Consider the following 18,408-nt stretch of genomic DNA (forward strand, 5'->3'; position numbering starts at 1 on the left):
TTGTCTGTACAGCTATGTTCACTGCATAAACAGATGTTTTACGATGTTATTTCAACGGTTCCTTTTGTACTGTGCAGGGATGCAGTTCACCTTAATAGAATCCATTATACTGATGTGGATGCTGGTATGTAATTTAATCAAATGTATTAAGAAATTGAATAGTGTAAATGGAAGAAAGATCACATTAACAGACACCTAAACACCCAAAAGAAGAAAAAAGCAGACTCCTCAATAAAACTACGCAAGTTAATTTACTGCAGGTTTGCTCAGTTTCCAAAATCTATTATAGATTCTTGCCGATCAAGTCCAAAATTATACAAATTTTGATATCGATAGCGGGTACATCTATTCAAAAGTAAAACGTAGCATAGGTTTTACAAAACACTAAATTAAACCAAGTATCAAAGTTCATTTTAATCAAACGAGATCGCATGAATGTGTTGGCATTGGCTTATCGTCAACGCAGTCGAAGATAACCCAGCACTTTGTGAACCTAAGGCTGACCCATCAATAATGTTGTTTAGCCGATTAATGGCTCTTCGACATTAGAATAATAATCAAAATTCAGAACTGAAGAACTCGTCTTTGATCCTTTCGAACAATTTTAAATCATCTTGAGCTGCGCAGTGTGATGAGGACGCCGAAAAGGTTCAAATCAGAGGTTATATAATACTATACACCGATTTGGGAATTACTTTATCGAGAAACACTATCTAATAAAAAATTTCGTATTGTGACTAGAAAAAAAAAATACTCGGAATTTTATTTGAATGGGAACGGCATCAAAAGTTTGATTATTAATGTGTATGTATCAAAATGAAACTTGTATATCTTGAAGGGATGTTTGACTAAAATCATCAACCCTCCTTTCCAAAACGTAAATTCTATACCAACACAGAGTTAGTAATACAAATAGACGAATATTATAAGGGGACACTCTGAAAACAAACTGTCAACGTAATGACAAAATGAAAAGAACAGGTCCACAAAATATTACATAAAAGTCGAGTACCAAGTAATACTAATTCCATCGCAACACTGGCTAAAATCTAGCTCCTCAGAAATGGTAAGTAGCACCGGCTTCACGCACGAGTTCGAGTGACCCCGCTTCAATGTTTATTCAAGTACAAATGAAGCTATAGCGTCATATGTATGGAAAAGATGACATGATCGATGTAAAGATAATTAGAATGTATCCGCGTTCATCTGTGACATAGATATTTCATTTCGGATTACCAGTTTGTAATGGCACCCGTTAAACTTATATATACTCCATTACAAGTACCGTTGAAATTTGCGACATTATAACCCGAATATTTGGATGTTTCTGAATGATAATCACTTTTATAGCCTTTTAACGAGGTTTCCGTTATTTGTTTTTTTAGTATAACAAATTTACCTGCTTATCTTCACTGAACACCTTAATTCACCCATAGTTTGTATTGCCTCCGTTTTGATCAATCTTTGCTTGTCTATGTAGTGTTTTGTGGCCATTACAATGTCAGCTTTATGTCGAACAATGTACATAATTTGAATGGAATCTTCGTATTTATTAGAATATAACAACGTCAACTGCACATACAATAGCAGCTCATGTTAGAATAACTAATTGGACTTGTGTAAACTCAGGGACAGCCAGTTGTGCGGGTTATAAACTAAAAATAGGATACACGAGGTAAATATTAGAGGCAGTGATACAAAATTTCAAATGTGTACCATATGTTTTAGAAACATAATTAAACTGAACTTTTTGATTGCATTTTCCCAAATGCATTGTATTCGTTTACATAAAGAAATTTTCATCAAATTATCTTAATGAAAAAGAAAAACATATATAAAGGCGGTCAAACATTGTCAGAGGATTAATATTAGTACGTAATTATCAATGTTAGTTTGCATTAAAGGTCATCAAAGTTCATCTACAACTAAATAAGGAAAATAAAAACAAGATAATCACATGGCAAGATGGTAAATGAAACTTTTAACATCCTTTTTTTTATTAATTTGTTTACATAAAATATAAAAATGTAGAGATGTGGGACGGTTGTTTATTATCACGAGTTTTTGGTGGGGTTCGTGTTGCTCAGTCTTTAGTTTTCTATGTTGTGTTTGGTGTACCTATGTTTGTGTGGTTTTATTTTAACCATGGCGTTGTCAATTGAAGAATAAGGAGATATGGTATGATTGCCGATAAGACAACCGCCAACCAAATGAAGTGGATGTACGCAACGGTACGTATTTCAACAATGAAAAACCATACGGTCGACTATAAAAGGACCAAACATGATAATTATGAAACAATTCAATGGAAAAAAAAGCCCCAACTGTCTTATTATAACAACACTATTTACGAAAAAAAAGTATGACAGACATGAACCAGCAGCAACCACTGAACTACAGTTTCCTGTCTTAAGAACATGCGAGGTTAGCATGTCTGTGAGCATAAATCCCTACATCTAACCATAGACAGTGGTGTAACAGTACAACATAAGAACAAACTATAAAAATCAATTGAAATAAGCTTAACTCGCCAGATGAACAAATAGAAATACATCTAACAAAAATACAAAGTTGACGTGGACGGGTACCTAAAAATCCCCAAAACAAAGACAATAAGTATAGTTCAGAGAGTAAATGCAGTTATTGACAGCTACTTCAAAGCCAATACTTATGAAAAAACATTTTGTATCGAAGGTAGTTTACGTTCGACTTATACATATGAATGTTCCTCTGGTATCTTTGCCCTATCTTTTTCCAACACATACCATCCGATAACCACTGCATAATAATACACTTTAAACAAACCTTAGTCATCTTGATAATGTTCTACCAATTAAAGGTACCTAAATGGAATAAATGAATGTCAAAATAGGAGGGGTTAAGTAGAAAAAAATCTTTTTCAAATTACTACATCATCACTTTCATCATAACTATGTATTTTCTGTACCAAGACATGAATATGACAGTTGTTGTCATTCTCAATTGATGTGTTTTGTCATTTGAATTTTGCCATGATTAGAGACTTTCCGACTTGATTTTCCTCTGAGTTCAGTATTTTTGGAATTTTACTTTTTTCTTTATATTCATTTATGAATTAAGAAACATTATTTCACTGTAAAATAATCCCCTTTATCTTCAACTATAGTTTCCCCAGTTTTTATGAGGCCAATCTGGATAACAATGTATGTGTAATCACCCAAAAACAAAAACCCAGATTGCCACCAAGCAAGCAAGCAGACCTCTTACTTTCGTATCACATGCAATTAAAAAGCAATCTCTAAAAAGTCTTTATTTTATTAATTTTTGTTAATTATGTACAGCAACAGAAAATAGGAAATTATAGCTTTCATAAAAGGTAAAAACTCAATAAACGTGCTTCTATCTTACTATATATCTTCATAACTAGGAGCTGTTTCTTCAGAGCGACACTGACAATTGCAAGTATTTGATGTGCGTTTCTTTTAGCAGAATAATCTCACTGTACAGGAACTACTATATTTGAGGTTTTTTTTTCTGATGTTGTTAATTTTTGTCATTCTATTGAAATCAATTGGTGTGTTATATAACAAAATGTTTTAACAGCAACCTAGGACTTTTCTTAAAGTACTATTCATTTTTATTTTGTTAGGGTGAAAGGATGTGCCATTTTAACAGGCTCAATATTTGCATTTGCACAAAATAATAACGAAGAGAAATTCTGGTTGTCTTCAAAGAATACCACAACCTTTACTACCATTCCTACAAATGTATGTAATGACGCATTTTTTTTTATTTATTACATATATACTATTGTATATATATTATATGCTCTACAAAAGAACACTTTCCAAATAGCTTAGAAAACGTGATGAATAAATTGTTGACTTTGTAACCTGGGTAACATTTTGCCATAGTCATAAGCTGTCGACAGAAACGACGACATATACTTAAGCATGAATTTATTATTTTTACCAGAAACTCAATTGTTTTTAATTTTCGTTTGAATTTTCCCGATGATATCGCAGCTGATAAATAAAATGAGCTGTAAAGTTATCTCATAACACACTACAATAAAGTTCTAATATGTGATGACCATTTTAAACTGTGTCAATTATAAACTGGTTAATGAAATACAAGTGACATTAATTTTGAACTTATTGAATTCTTTTTGCAATATATTTTCCCACACTGATAAGAAATCTGGTTTTTTTTCTGGTCAATGATGATTCTATCTGGAAATTCGTAAAATTGGTTAGCCTATTTAAAAGATGTAATGATCTTGTTTATTTCTCTTTAATCATGCCACATCAATAGCTATTACATCAACTAAAGGTGGTTACTTCTTTTTTAAACATATTGTCTTGACCGGAAGACGTACAAACAGGTCAATTGCAATACATGACAAGTATGCATAGAACATAATTCTAAAAGCTAATCAATTTATAAAACAAGAAACACACTTTATCCCATTTATTCTGTATGCACGATGTTAGTTTTAAACACATTATTTTCCTGTCTCTGATAGGTGTGCGATAAAACGTTTCTTGATATTTTGTAGACTTTAAATGAACGTTTAATTGTTGTTGTATTAGACAATTTAAACCAGTTGAAAGCAACATCGTGTGAAAACCTTAAGCGACGACACGTACAAGGAAACATGACTACTATTCATACGGATGCATATAATGTTGGTTCGGCTATATACAGGTATGTTAAACTAAAGATACATCAGTCACGACTCTACTTCGTCAGAATTATCTCCCCATTACGCCAGTTCATTTTCACAATCGTAGAAATGGAAGCCATTGTAGGGATGATGCGCTACCAATTTTGCTCATTGAAACCGATAAATTTATCCACATTGCACCATTACGATCCTTATATGTCAATTGTATTTTAAAAGAAAAATGTACCAACTAGCTAATGAGCATCAGTTAATGATCTTGTCTGCATTGATTCAACTTAAAACTATTGTCTGATCGGTTGTCAGGTGTTTTTTTTCGAAAATTGATAAACATTTAAAAAAATTCTAATAAAAAATTAGGGCAGACTAGATTTTTTTTGTGTATAAAGACTATAAACCCTAGTTTTCCCACACAAAAAATATATTTTTTCAAAGATATGCATTTTCATCATCCAACTTGAAAGACCGTCGTCAAGTACTTTCAGTAAAAAAAATAGCTATTCGAACACACCTTCTCTGTTTTTGTGACTCATTAGATAGGTATTTCACTTGGCCCATATATTTCATCTTTTAGTACTGTTATTTTTTTGTGTTATAAAGTCAATCTGTAGCTTTGATATATAAAAATAATAGAATCTGAAGCGAGACGATGTATGAAGTAATCTTACTTTGTACGATATCAAGACAAAATATTCAACTCAAACACACCCTAACATAAAAAGGTGCACTCGATTTTCTCTTTTCGATATAATTGTTATCCATTTTTTGGAATTTTTTCTTGAGTCACATAATGGAAGGGCAGACACAAAAATTTTTGAACTAATAGATTGATATGTTTTCCGTCCTTGGTAAAAAAAATCGGAGGTTATGCATTTTCTTCATCCAACTTGAAAGGTACCCATGTCGTCGACTTGAAATCTAATGGTTCTGCTTAACTATGTACTAGATAAATTGAAAACTTATGCAAATGGTGTTTTTAAAATAAAACACCTCGTAATTGAGAAGAAAATTGTAATTTTGTTTGTTTCTATTAACTTTTAAAATATTTGTCACTATAATAAACAATACAGTACACATTTATCACCTTCTCTAACAAAGAGCTTCGATTCTTTTGTTCTATTTCAACCGGGTTTCCGACTGACATTGGAAGTAGTTATGCATGATTTATTAAGTGTTAAAACATAATAAGTCTAAACACCATACAAGAGTTATTCGCATGAACTCTAAACGTAGCGAAAGTGGGCAATGCTGACTATCACACGTAAGTAACTTCGATTTCAGTAAAATATCCACACAGCCCTTCTTGAACGTTTTTTTTTATTTAGAAGCACATCTCTCTGTTAATCTCATTTTTTTCAAAAGGCAACTTAAATAATCAAAAGTAATTACACAAAGTAGGCCACGAGAGTGAAAGACCACCAATTTTTTGAAACTTATCTAAGTAAAAATTATAAGTCACCAAGGAAGGTAAAAACTTGCAACGATACCAGGTAGATGATTATATATACGCCAAACGCACGTTTAGTCTACATACTTGTCATCCGTGGTGCTCGAAAAGTTTTCTATGTCCTAGGTAAACTTTCAAATAACTCAAATTTTCATCAAATTAACGTATCAATAAAATTTCATAATAGAAAAATACAAACAATGCTTCAATATCTTTATATTTATAACGGACATTCGTCTCAATTCGATCTATCGATTGAGTTTTTGTTTGTTTGGGATAAAGACAAAAAAGTGGGAGGCATATACATGTTACCTTTTATTCTATGGATTGCTTCTCTGTCTTGACTCGCAATAATTTCAAATTACAATGAAACTAATCTAATCATTATTTCTGTAAAAATTTCAGTTTTGATATCGAAATAATAACAGTTTGTTCCTCTATGCTCTGCACTGGGCTCAGATGCAATCATTGTGGTAAGTTAAAAACACTTCAAAACTAATTAGTTTCATTTAAGGGGAATATTTTCAAATATTCACAACATTTTTAGCAACACAATTCATAATAAAATTATGCATAAAGATGTAAGATAATTGGACATGAAACAACAATGCTGTAATACTTTTTAGTTTTCACGTTCGAAAATCATTTTGCAAAACATTACAAAATTGAAAGTGAGAGAAAAAAGTTTGAACGAAAGAGGTAACAGAAAAGTGTTTGTTTCATATTTTGCTACCATTTTGATATATCAAAAAGGATTAAAAAAGCGTAATAAAAATCAGGAGTTGGGATTAATTATTCTATAAAAAAAGTCCATAGATATATCCAGCATGTTATTAATAATCGTTTTCTTGTGCCAGTATACTATGAAATATTATTGTTCATTTGTCTATTAAATGGAACACTTATAGTTATTCTAATTGATAATCGTATATTTGATTAAGGATAGTTCAAAATCAATTGTTGCCAGTTTTATCGAAATATAAGAATATACAATGGTCAATAACAATTTGTGGCACTTGATATATAAACAATTCTAGTGCGAATTACAAAAACAACATTCAAGTCTGGAGAAAATATCGAAAAGACTTGTAAGTAATTCAAGTCAGTAATCCAACAAGTATCTGTTTTGAAAATGTAGGTTAATACAAATCGTATTGCTGAGATAAAATGTAACATTCTTCACTTCAATGGCAACACTATACCAATGTCAATATAGAATTATACGATTTATAGATACAATCAAATGTTCGAAAAACCATTAAGGCACACACATGATGTGATGTTGTCATCAACTCATATCTCTTATTATATAAATATCATATTATCTGTTAAAACTTAAGTTGAAAATCTAAAAAATCTTCACGTATCTCTGATGGTTCAAAAGTTGTTGTATCAACCCAATCTATCACGAAAAGAATGCAAAACAAATTTCTAATTTGGATTCACAGTTATTATTAGATGTTTGTAACATAAATGAATTTAAGATGCCAAAGGTAATTTTTAATTGTACTTACAGTAACAACAACTACGCAAACTTCCCTACCAAATCTTTCAACAACGTCGATGACATTAACACAGTCGACGACGAAACAAAAAATACATGTGAAAACGATATCCACGACAACTATAATTGAAACCACAAACACATCACCAGTATGTATTTTTAAAAAGATAAACAAATAAGCCACAGCATGAAGTACAGAAAGTAGAGCGATTTCGATATATTTTAATGAGACGAATGTTAACTATGATTATATACAAATTTTGTTTTTATTGATTTTGTTGATTTGTTTCTAAGTTACTCGCATTTGCGATTTTGTAAGGCATTTGGGAGGTGTATGTTTGGTTATAGGTTGCATTTCTGTAAATATTGACAATGCAATTTCCAATAGGAACGCCTTTTACTGCTAAGTCGGTCAGTTGTTGCACTGTCTACTATTCATATCGTTATATGTAACCGTTGTTGAACCGTCAAAACTTTCAGGTGAAGTGACATATAGAACCATAGAAATACACAAATATGGCAAACTATCAACTTTTGATAAAATCAAAATAACAAAAATACAGGAAACAGAGGCAAACTCAAATCGGGAGGTCACTTATCAAATGGTTAGATTAAAAAGCTAAAGCACATCAAACAAATGGAAAACAACTGTCATTTTCAGGACTTTGTACAGATATTTCCTGTGTAAATGTGAATGACGGGGATATAAATTGATTTGTGGTCTATAGGTCATAATTGACGGTCGCTTTACTGAATAAAGATATATTCAAACAAATGATTCTGAATGAAATTTATGCTTAACTTGTTTTATATAAATTTATCTTATAATAGTGCCTGATGTTCATATGATGAAATCATAATCTTTCAGTCAGTTTAATTGAAGTCTGGAGCTGACATGTCAGTTAACTGCTAGTAGTCTGTTGTTATTTATGTATTATTGTCATTTTGTTTATTTTCTTTGGTTACATCTCCTGACATCAGACTCGGACTTCTCTTGAACTGAATTTTAATGTGCGTATTGTTATGCGTTTACTTTTCTACATTGGCTAGAGGTATAGGGGGAGGGTTGAGATCTCACAAACATGTTTAACCCCGCCGCATTTTTGCGCCTGTCCCAAGTCAGAAGCCTCTGGCCTTTGTTAGTCTTGTATTATTTTAATTTTAGTTTCTTGTGTACAATTTGGAAATTAATGGCGTTCATTATCACTGAACTAGTATATATTTGTTTAGGGGCCAGCTGAAGGACGCCTCCGGGTGCGGGAATTTCTCGCTACATTGAAGACCTGTTGGTGACCTTCTGCTGTTGTTTTTTCTATGGTCGGGTTGTTGTCTCTTTGACACATTTCTCATTTCCATTCTCAATTTTAATTTTACGATAAAAGAAAAGGGAAGAAATTTAGTATATATTTTGAGTCAATCTATTGGTAATGATTTATTACTTTAATTTTGTTCGTTGTTTTGAAATCTTATTTAATTGGTCCTAAATACTCTTCAACCACATTCTTTTGTTGATGAAACACGTGTTCGGCTTGCAAAAATGTATTCCTAGTTTCTATGGCGACTTAATTTACAACCACAAGTTCGATGCCATTGATAGCGCATGTTTCTTCCTAGGGGTATCACCAGCCCAATAGTCAACTCTTCTGTGTTGACATGCATTATCATTATTATGGTAAAACCCATAAATTGACTGTTTACAATAAAAAATAATATAACAAGGATTTCTTTCTGCAGCAATACATTACCTTAGCTTTTGATTTTGCCATTTGATAGGAAACTTTTCGTTTTGAATTTACCTTGGAGTTTGTTTTATTCACATTGTCTATGGAAAGTTTATTTACAACCACAGGGTCGATTGATAGGTTTCTTCCCAGTGTTATCACCAGTCCAATAGCACTTCTGTGTTGACAAGAATTATCATTATTATTGTCAAAATTTTAAATAGACTGTTTACACAATTTTCATTGTTTGATATACTAAGGTTTTTTCTCCCAAAGGAAAAGGTTTTTTTCCGCAGGAATAGATTAAAACTGAGCTTTTGATTTTGCCATCTAACAAGGAACTTTGCGTTTTATATTTTCCTTGGAGTTCGGTATATCGTTTGTTTAACTTTTTACACAACCATTTGGAATTCTGTGTAATCAATGCACTTCAACTTACTTACTTAATTTGGCCTTTTTTTACTTGTTTTTATATTCCTGTCACTTATATGAGTCTTTTGAAGACTTAACTCTAGTATGCAGTACAAAATTTATTTATGGTTTCTACGATACGTTTGTTTACAACCACTTGGTCGATGAAACGATCGATGTAGGTTTCCTCGTCGAGGGTTTCAGTAGATCAGTAGTTGCACAATTTTGACACGAAATTTAACATTTTTGGAAAAAACAATGATTTCTACCCCATTAATATATTACCTTAGCTGTATTTAGCAAAATGTTACTGAGTTTTAGGTCATCAACGCTCTTCAACATTATTTTCATTTTTGTCGTTTTAATTTGAAAATAACTTGCATTATTTATGATGAGTTTAATTACAAACACAGGTTCAATTTACTCCCGATAGAGGTTACCTCTACGAGGGTACTCTGAACCCCGTAGTCAGGACTGATGTTTTGACAGGAAGTATCATTCGTATGATCATAGTTGTAAATAATAAGAATAGTAACCAAAGTAATTGATTACCATAACTAAATTTGACGAATGATTACAGACTTTTGGACCACCAACGCCATTCAGTTTTTTTTAGGGGGGGGGGGGGGTAAGTATGTTTCATTCGAGCGTCACTAATGAGCTGCCCTGACGTGTCTAATGTAGACGAAACTGGCATACAAAAAAAAATCTTATCCCGAAACGTATGATGAGTTGATAAGAAGCTGACAGCAAATAAAATTGAGAATGGAAATGGGGAATGTGTCAAAGAGACAACAACCCGACCGTAGAAAAAAAACAACAGCAGAAGGTCACCAACAGGTCTTCAATGTAGCGAGAAATTCCCGCACCCGGAGGCGTCCTTCAGCTGGCCCCTAAACAAATATATACTAGTTCAGTGATAATAAGTTTATTTTGTAGGTATAAGGTTTTATCAAAGCTGATTAAATAGATTAGAATTACAGAAATACAACGTGTAATGTGTTGGTTCCTGCAATAAATCCCTTTACAGTACTTTGGTTCTTCTGTTCTAGGCATGTGAACTGAACTTCCTATCAGTTGATTAGTTATGCATAATTAGTTTGGTTGATGATTTACTACTACTTGTTATAGTTTTTTATCAATATTATTGCGTTTGTTGGAGATATTTCATCAATGTGCAGTTTGGGAAAAATCGGTTGACTTGCTTCTTTTATTTCAACTGAACCAACGTTAATAATCAAAAATTAAAAGGCTTTAATATATTGTTTATGTTTAGGAAGAAGATAAAAACATCACGACTGCAAATATCGCATTGATAGCTGTGATAATAGCTCTGCTATTAGTGATACTATTATTTTTATACAAATGGTAAGTTTTCTGTTACGTTTTGAAGATGTTTGAAAGTAAAGTGTTTATTAGCGATCTTGTATCGGGGCTTCATCCTCAGTATATAAGTCAAAGCTTATTAAGAAATAATTCATTGGGGTTTTTGTTTTTCGTGATTTAGCCATGAATTGGCCCTTTGTGCTAAATATCTCACCTCAAACAAAAGTGAGTACATTACCCTTGCTAAAATCAGTATAAATTCATGACCCGTGAATAGACAACTTTCGAGTTCGATGCATTTCCGTCAAAAACTCTGGTTTTAGTGACTGTCATTTGCGCGTTTAGGGGCGTCGTCACTTCCATTCCAATGTTGAGCAAGTGGTTGGACATCTATAATTCTATATTGTACGAATTATTCAGCAAATTGAATTCTTAAAATTGACAATCAGCATTGCTGTCATTAGGGAATTGTCATTAAGTACCTTCAGAACAACCATTATTTCTAGTTTATCCTGCACAATGACGATCACTAAGACGCTTGATGAACGTAAATAGTACAGGGATACAGGCGACCACCTCTATCTGGTAAATGACGTCATAAAGGCGCGTATAATTAACGAGTTTTTTCCGGTGACGGATGAACTCGAAAGTGGTATATTCTTTGCTAGTGGGAAAAGTTTAGCGTTAGTACTAAATTATGTAAGTAAGTGAAGATACTATGAAAACTTAAGAAAGTGGACATTAAAAAAATGTGCATTCTTTTCTGAATGTTTTCATATTTTGAAGACTTTCATATTTATAAATTTTCCCGTTACACAATGTTCTGTTATTTAGCGAAAGTTAAAATTGATAGATCAACTACGTCATTTACACGGGTAACTCACTTATGTAAAAGCATACGACGTTATGGTATGATTTTAGTAGCTGATGAGCTGAAATCCAATACAATGTTTTTGTTTTCAGCTAATCGGGCTACTAAAAGCACTATTAACGTCGTTCATCGTGTTTCATGCTCAGAAGTTTTGCTACTTTTCCGTCTGATCTAAAGAAATCATGAGTTAATGTCTCATTTATTAACATGTACTTTACAGGCATACAATCCTACAAAATGCAGTATAAATATTGAGAATTTGAATAATATGATTATTTGATTACAATGACTTTTCCGTGAAAATGAATGAAACATGTGATTGAATAATTGAGCAAAATTTAAGACTTGTCAATAACATGTCTATCAAATTTAAACATATTTCGACCTCTCAGTATGGTCAAAATTGGTTTTCCCGTTTGAATGGTTTTACACTAGTTATTTTGGGGCCCTTTATAGCTTTTTGTTCGGTGTGAGCCAAGGCTCCGTGTTGAAGGCCGTACATTGACCTATAATGGTTTACTTTTATAAACTGTTATTTGGATGGAGAGTTGGCTCATTGGTACTCACTCCACATCTTCCTATATCTATATGAGTTAAATTAAAATTTAATTTGCATTATAATATCCATTTTAAACAATGTATAAAAAATGTAAAAAATGGTGGATTGAACCTGGTTTTATAGCGCTTTACCTATCACTTGTATGACAGTCGCATCAAACCATTATATTAACATCGATGCGTGCACAAAATAGACATAATAGGTAAAATTGTCAAAATCGGGGTACAGTAGTCATCACCGTGTCACAATCTCAATCAGAACAAAAACAAACAAATATTTAACAAAGAAGCACAAAAAGCATTTATCAAATTTAACAACCAAATTATTTGCTTACTTATTTTTGTATTTTAAATCAACCCATAAAGGATTGAAATATTTGAAGTCCTGAGACTGAGTGGCTAGGTTCACATCAAATCTGGTGTAGAATCGCATGTTTGACGTTTGACGTTTTTTGTCGTTCAAAGTATTTTCAAAGTTATAATAGAACAATACCACAATGGTGGCATTTTTAAAATTTCAGAACCACGTCAAAAGAAACACAAAAAGTCACACGTACAAAGTTCACCAGCAAACATGAAAGATAATACATACAACTGATAGACAAGATGCATAAGTACCGAGACACGTCAAATGGATATCACCAAAAACAAACTAAACAGTAAAAGTAATATTAATAATAGAACAAAGACAAATAAAAGAACAATATAACACGTTATTAAGATGATAAACAGCGTCATTTCTCAGAATATATACACCAAGACCATCATCTACTATTTGTGAAGTTGATACGGTATATTTATCAAAAATGTCTTGGTACCTTCTGATGAACTATTTTAGAAAAGGAAGAGCCGTCATTTGACATACCCTTAAATAACTATTTATACATAAAACAAAAAAGCCTTTTTCTATGCAGCAACACTGTTTCAAGGAAAAAATATATCAAATATTCCAATCACCATATGGCAGATATAAGAATATGCTGATGACACATTTTTCTAAAATTCAAAATTTTACAACGGGAATAATGAAGTCACCTCTTTTGCCATAAAGCAATTTATCTTCTGTGGTTTGTATATGCAGTTTAAAATGTAAAGCATACACACCTGATGTTGTGGCATCTTAGTTAGAAAAAATGTAAACGCGAAAGATAAAAAAAATAAATAAAGCAACACGTTACATTTCGTGGGTCCAAAGCGCTTTTCTGGATTTAACGTTATCAGGACCACACAACATCGAATATTTGAAAGACAGAGCTGTATAAGAACCAAAATAATTGAAGAGCTATATAGGCAAAAATGATATAAAATATAGTCCAATGCATCTAAGGTCAACTATTTCTTCATCGTAGTAAATGAAGTTTATAGATACTTATATTCTGTGTTTTTTATACTATTTGGTGTATTAGAGAAAATGATAAAGGGTTTTAAAATTCTTATAGGTGGAATGGAAAAAACAAAGTCGACGATCATAAAATAAGTTCGACCATAGATAAAGAATCGACAGAAAATAATGAACGAAAACAAACAAACAAACTATATAATGATGAGAAAAAAGAACGTGAATATAAAGAGAATTCGGATTTAGGAAATAATGAAGTTGTTTCATCTAAACCCAGTTCAAATAAGCAAACAGGTAAAATCGTTGGAAACCCCAAAGAACCAAATGCTGAGAATAATAAAATTCAAAGTGAAAAAGCCAACACGTCAAGAAAAACTAATAGAAATAAACGCCGTAAAACAGATGATGAATTTGAAACAAATGAGGATGAGAAGACAAAAAGAAAAACGACGCAAAAAAAGAAACAAAAAAGAAAAAAACGAAAAAGCTAATCGCATGGACAAATGTGATACAGTGAACGAGATAAATGAGAATCATTCATATAATGAAAAACACAATAAAAGAGACGAAAACGGTGGTCATATCCACAAATGTGGAACGGAGAACGAAAGAAAGGAAAACCATTCACATGATAAAAAACAAAAACAAACTGACAAAAAAGGTAATAACATGGACAAATGTGGAACAGTGAACGAAAGAAAGGAAAACCCTTCTTATAAGGATAATCAAAAACAAACTGAGCTCTTTTGTAACAAGGAATACTCATCTGAAAAATGTGAAGCCACTCCTGATGACAAAAGTAATGCCATAAGAAACATCAGGATTCACACTGCCAGGTATTCGCGTGACGCTGCTATCAGAAAAATAGAAATGAAAAATACTGATTCCGAGATTACTAGACCGAAATCTGCGCAAGACTCGAAGTATCCAGATAAAGGAAGTCCTGAATCACATGAAAACAACCAAAATCAAACTGCGCCCCCAAAATCACAAGTACAGACCCTTATAACGGTAGGTGAAGCTTGCTGACTTATGACATAAAAGTAAAAGAACATAAATGTTTCTTTAAGAAATAAGTTTGTACACTTATGTTTTGCTGTTTGCATATGTTTTATTTTACTAGCTTCATGCTCCTCAGATACAGTTAATACTTATGTATAAGTTTTTTTAGATGTGCATATAATACGACTTATATTGTTCCAAGAATCATATCTTACATGTCTGCTTAGTGCCGTTCACGACCCTCTAAATATTAGTGGGAACAACGAAAAAAATATCTTGTGATATACCAAGTAAAAGTTATTGTCCAATCCTGGCCTAAATCTTTTATCTTCAGATATGCGTCAACGAATGTTTTGACTTGCTTCTAAACTTCTTTAAGATCAAGAATAGCATTTGAAAAACCTTTTCGATTTTTTGTTTTTGTTTTTTAATATCTTACCTGATATTACGTATATATCATAGAACATCATTGTTCTCAATACAACTCTTGGAATCCAAAACGCATCTACTTTTGTATAAAGGATTCAGTTAATTTACGTTGATTATGAATGAAATCAAATGTCTGTTTTTAAAAATAAACATACGTTGTTGCTAAATATTTAACAGTAAACCAGTGGTAAAGCTGTCATTTCGAAATATGTCGAGTTTTTTTTTTTATTAAACCTCGTCCTACAAAGAAAGATTTTCACGGGATCATGAAGGAAAAATAGAGAAAAACAACATTTCCCATCTTTATCGGAGTCTGGGTTAGGAATCTACCTCAAATGGAAAAGACGTTTTATTTTGCATATAAATACACTAGTTCAGTGAAGGAATGCATTCCACCTTGTTGTTTTCTGTTTTACAAATTGCAAGACTTTGAGTCATGGAGGAAGATGCGAATGAATGAATGTTATTTAACCTTCTCTCGAATTTTTAGTAATGGAAAACACAATAAAAACACAAATGAAAGAATAATTTTAATAAGTTGTATGATGTATGTTGAAATAAAACATCAGTGATTAGTTATATCGTTTTCCCACATAATATTGTAATTGTGCAACCATCATAAGAATATACAAAACTTAAATGTACCTTTAAATCATATTCTTTAGAAGCTTTATATAAATATGTTTATAAATATAAAATATTAAGATCAAACCACACTTTTAGAGCTGTATTTCCTTCTTGTATATACAATTTGTATACATTTAAGTAGTCTCTATCACTAGTTCGTAGTCATTCATTTGAATGTATCTTCTTTGACAAAGAAGTCTTTAATCTAAAATAAAAAACTGACACATTAATTAAGTGAATATGTGTGTACAAAAATACAGATAAGAGATCGAATGAGGTATACAAACATCATAAAACGAAGAAAAAACTTTCTCAGCTTTTGCAAAAAAAACCAAAAAAACCCCGAAATATGATCAAAAATAAACTAGTCCACAAAACACTACATATAAAACTGTAGACTGAAATCCTATCAAAACAAGTATTGACCAGGTGTTCAGTGATGGTTTGAAGATCCTGCTCTACTATTGGCAGAGAATAATATAAAAACATACGCCTGTATTAACTTTTTACATAATATAGAAACAACTAAACAAAACTGAAGAAAATATAAGTGCACAAAACAATGGTGTCTGATATTTTCATATCTATTAGAATTTGATTAATAAGACTTTCAATACTGAATTCAGTTGCAAGAACACGTTTCAGAAAAATTAATGCGATGTACCTACCTTGAAGATGTCAATCTACTAAGGGGTTAGTACTTCAATTGTATAATATATGATTTTGTCACTGAACCAGCTGACATTACTAAATACAATTTCATCTGCAAACAATTGAAAAAATTTTTGAATTAGAGAATAATATCTCAGTGAAAATTAAAAGCAATGATTATCGATGCGTGAAGAAATTTTTGCAATTGTACCCAATGAATAACAAAAAGTAAAATAACAAAATTACTGAACTCGTAAGAAAATTCTAAACGAAAAGTCCTTAATCGAATGCTAAAATCAAAAGCTGATACACATCAAACGAATGGATAACAACTGTCATATTCCTCACTTGGGACAGGCATTGTATTATGTAGAAAATAGTGAATTAAACCTGGTTTTATAGCTTGCGTAACCTCTCACTTGTACTAAATTCGCATCAAATTCCGTTATACTGACAACGATGCGTGTCAAACAAACGCTTGTTGTCACTGTTACGTCATTTTATGTTTTGGGGATATTGTTTATTTAAAACCCATACATTCTTTTTGGGACAATTAACAGATTAAGGGGGTTCTCAACACTTAAACTAAAATAGATTTTGCTCCTTTAATTTTCATAAAGTTTTGACAAAATATTTACATTGACCTGTTTACAAAAATATGAACATTTCTAGACATTTGAACCGCTCTATTTACAGGAATAATTTGGTTGGCTATATAGCAGTTTGTCAAACACTAATTTTGATCGTTGAAAAGCTTGATTTCTACAAACTAATAGTATGTGATTAAAACACTCAGCTGATTAACTCTCGTAGGTGTTCTGTATCAACTTAATATGATTGTGTACATACTACTATACATTTTTTAAAAATATTTTTTGTATGTTTAGTTCGCAAAGTAAAAGATTAATAATTAGTGAGTTCAATTAAAATCATGATACAAATAAACTCATCATAGATACCAGGGTTAAATTTTGTATATATACAACAGACGCGCGTTTCGTCTACAAAAGGCTCATCAGCGACGCTTGAATTAAAGATAAGTTAAAAAGGCAAAATAAACTACGAAGTTAAAGAGCAGGAGTACCATAAATCCTAAAAGTTTTGCCAAATACAGCTAAGGTTATCTATTCCTGAGGTAGAAAAGCCTCAGTATTTAAAAAATTCAAACGTTTTGTAAACAGTTAATTTATAACATTACCATATCAATAATAATTAATGTCAGCACAAAAGTGTTGACTACTGGGCTGGTGATACCCTCGGGGAATTGAAACTCCTCCAGCAGTGGCATCGACCCAGTGGTTGTAAATAAAGTCATCATAGATACCAGGATTACATTTTGTTTATACGTCAGACAAAAGAGTTTTTTTCAGTGAAATTTTAACATATATATTGTTTTACTTTTATGAAGTATAATGAATAAAGTCTTAATAGTTGACTTACAAACACCGGTTTTGTCACAGGTTAGGAAGCCATCTTCTGTTATCGTATGACTGTTGACTTTTGACAAGGATTTAACTGCTTCTTTTTTACAATCTTGTTTGTAGAAAACTCCAAACTCAATGTCATGATTTTGAGTCATAAACTCCCATCTGTAAAAAAGTATGCCATCATTATTGGTAATCAGAAGAGGTAATCGACGTGTTGGTCATAATTATAAATAACGATGAAAAATTATAATCGAAATGTAAATGATTGGTTTTATCTTTTTTTTTATTACATCATTAAGTCTAGGACAAAAACTAAAAGAACCAACAATAACTTTAACATCTATTTTCTATTCAGTGGTTTGACCTGGATGCATCAACTTAATATCTATTGCAAAACTTTCGTGCAAAATGAAATACAAATTATTACTACGA

The 18,408-nt window shown here is 31.7% G+C and overlaps 2 protein-coding genes across 2 annotated transcripts in view; one reads left to right on the forward strand and one right to left on the reverse strand.

Annotated features, from left to right (window-relative positions):
- Positions 1-15,818, forward strand: LOC143075090 (uncharacterized). The gene is made up of 8 exons (XM_076250381.1): positions 1-124; positions 1,557-1,675; positions 3,629-3,746; positions 4,538-4,686; positions 6,516-6,583; positions 7,627-7,763; positions 11,023-11,114; positions 13,941-15,818. Exons 1-8 carry the CDS (start codon positions 44-46, stop codon positions 14,329-14,331), a joined length of 1,155 nt encoding a protein of 384 aa, XP_076106496.1. The 5' UTR covers positions 1-43; the 3' UTR covers positions 14,332-15,818.
- Positions 15,787-18,408, reverse strand: part of LOC143075091 (retinal-binding protein-like) — an 18,879-nt gene continuing 16,257 nt past the window's right edge. Inside the window, exons 11-13 of the mRNA XM_076250382.1 lie at positions 17,990-18,138; positions 16,567-16,661; positions 15,787-16,103 (exon numbers count right to left, since the gene is read on the reverse strand). Of these exons, the coding sequence (XP_076106497.1) occupies positions 16,585-16,661; positions 17,990-18,138 (226 nt within the window). The 3' untranslated portion in view covers positions 15,787-16,103; positions 16,567-16,584. The remainder of the gene's footprint in view (positions 16,104-16,566; positions 16,662-17,989; positions 18,139-18,408) is intronic.

This window comes from Mytilus galloprovincialis, chromosome 5 (assembly GCF_965363235.1).
Source record: "Mytilus galloprovincialis chromosome 5, xbMytGall1.hap1.1, whole genome shotgun sequence".
NCBI classification, from domain to species: domain Eukaryota; kingdom Metazoa; phylum Mollusca; class Bivalvia; order Mytilida; family Mytilidae; genus Mytilus; species Mytilus galloprovincialis.

Coding starts and splice junctions, on each gene's coding strand:
- LOC143075090 (XM_076250381.1), top strand. CDS start 44: ATGTTATTTCAACGGTTCCTTTTGTACTGTGCAGGGATGCAGTTCACC. Junction 1,676..3,628: donor CTAAAAATAGGATACACGAG/GTAAATATTAGA, acceptor TTATTTTGTTAG/GGTGAAAGGATGTGCCATTT. Junction 6,584..7,626: donor GCTCAGATGCAATCATTGTG/GTAAGTTAAAAA, acceptor TTGTACTTACAG/TAACAACAACTACGCAAACT.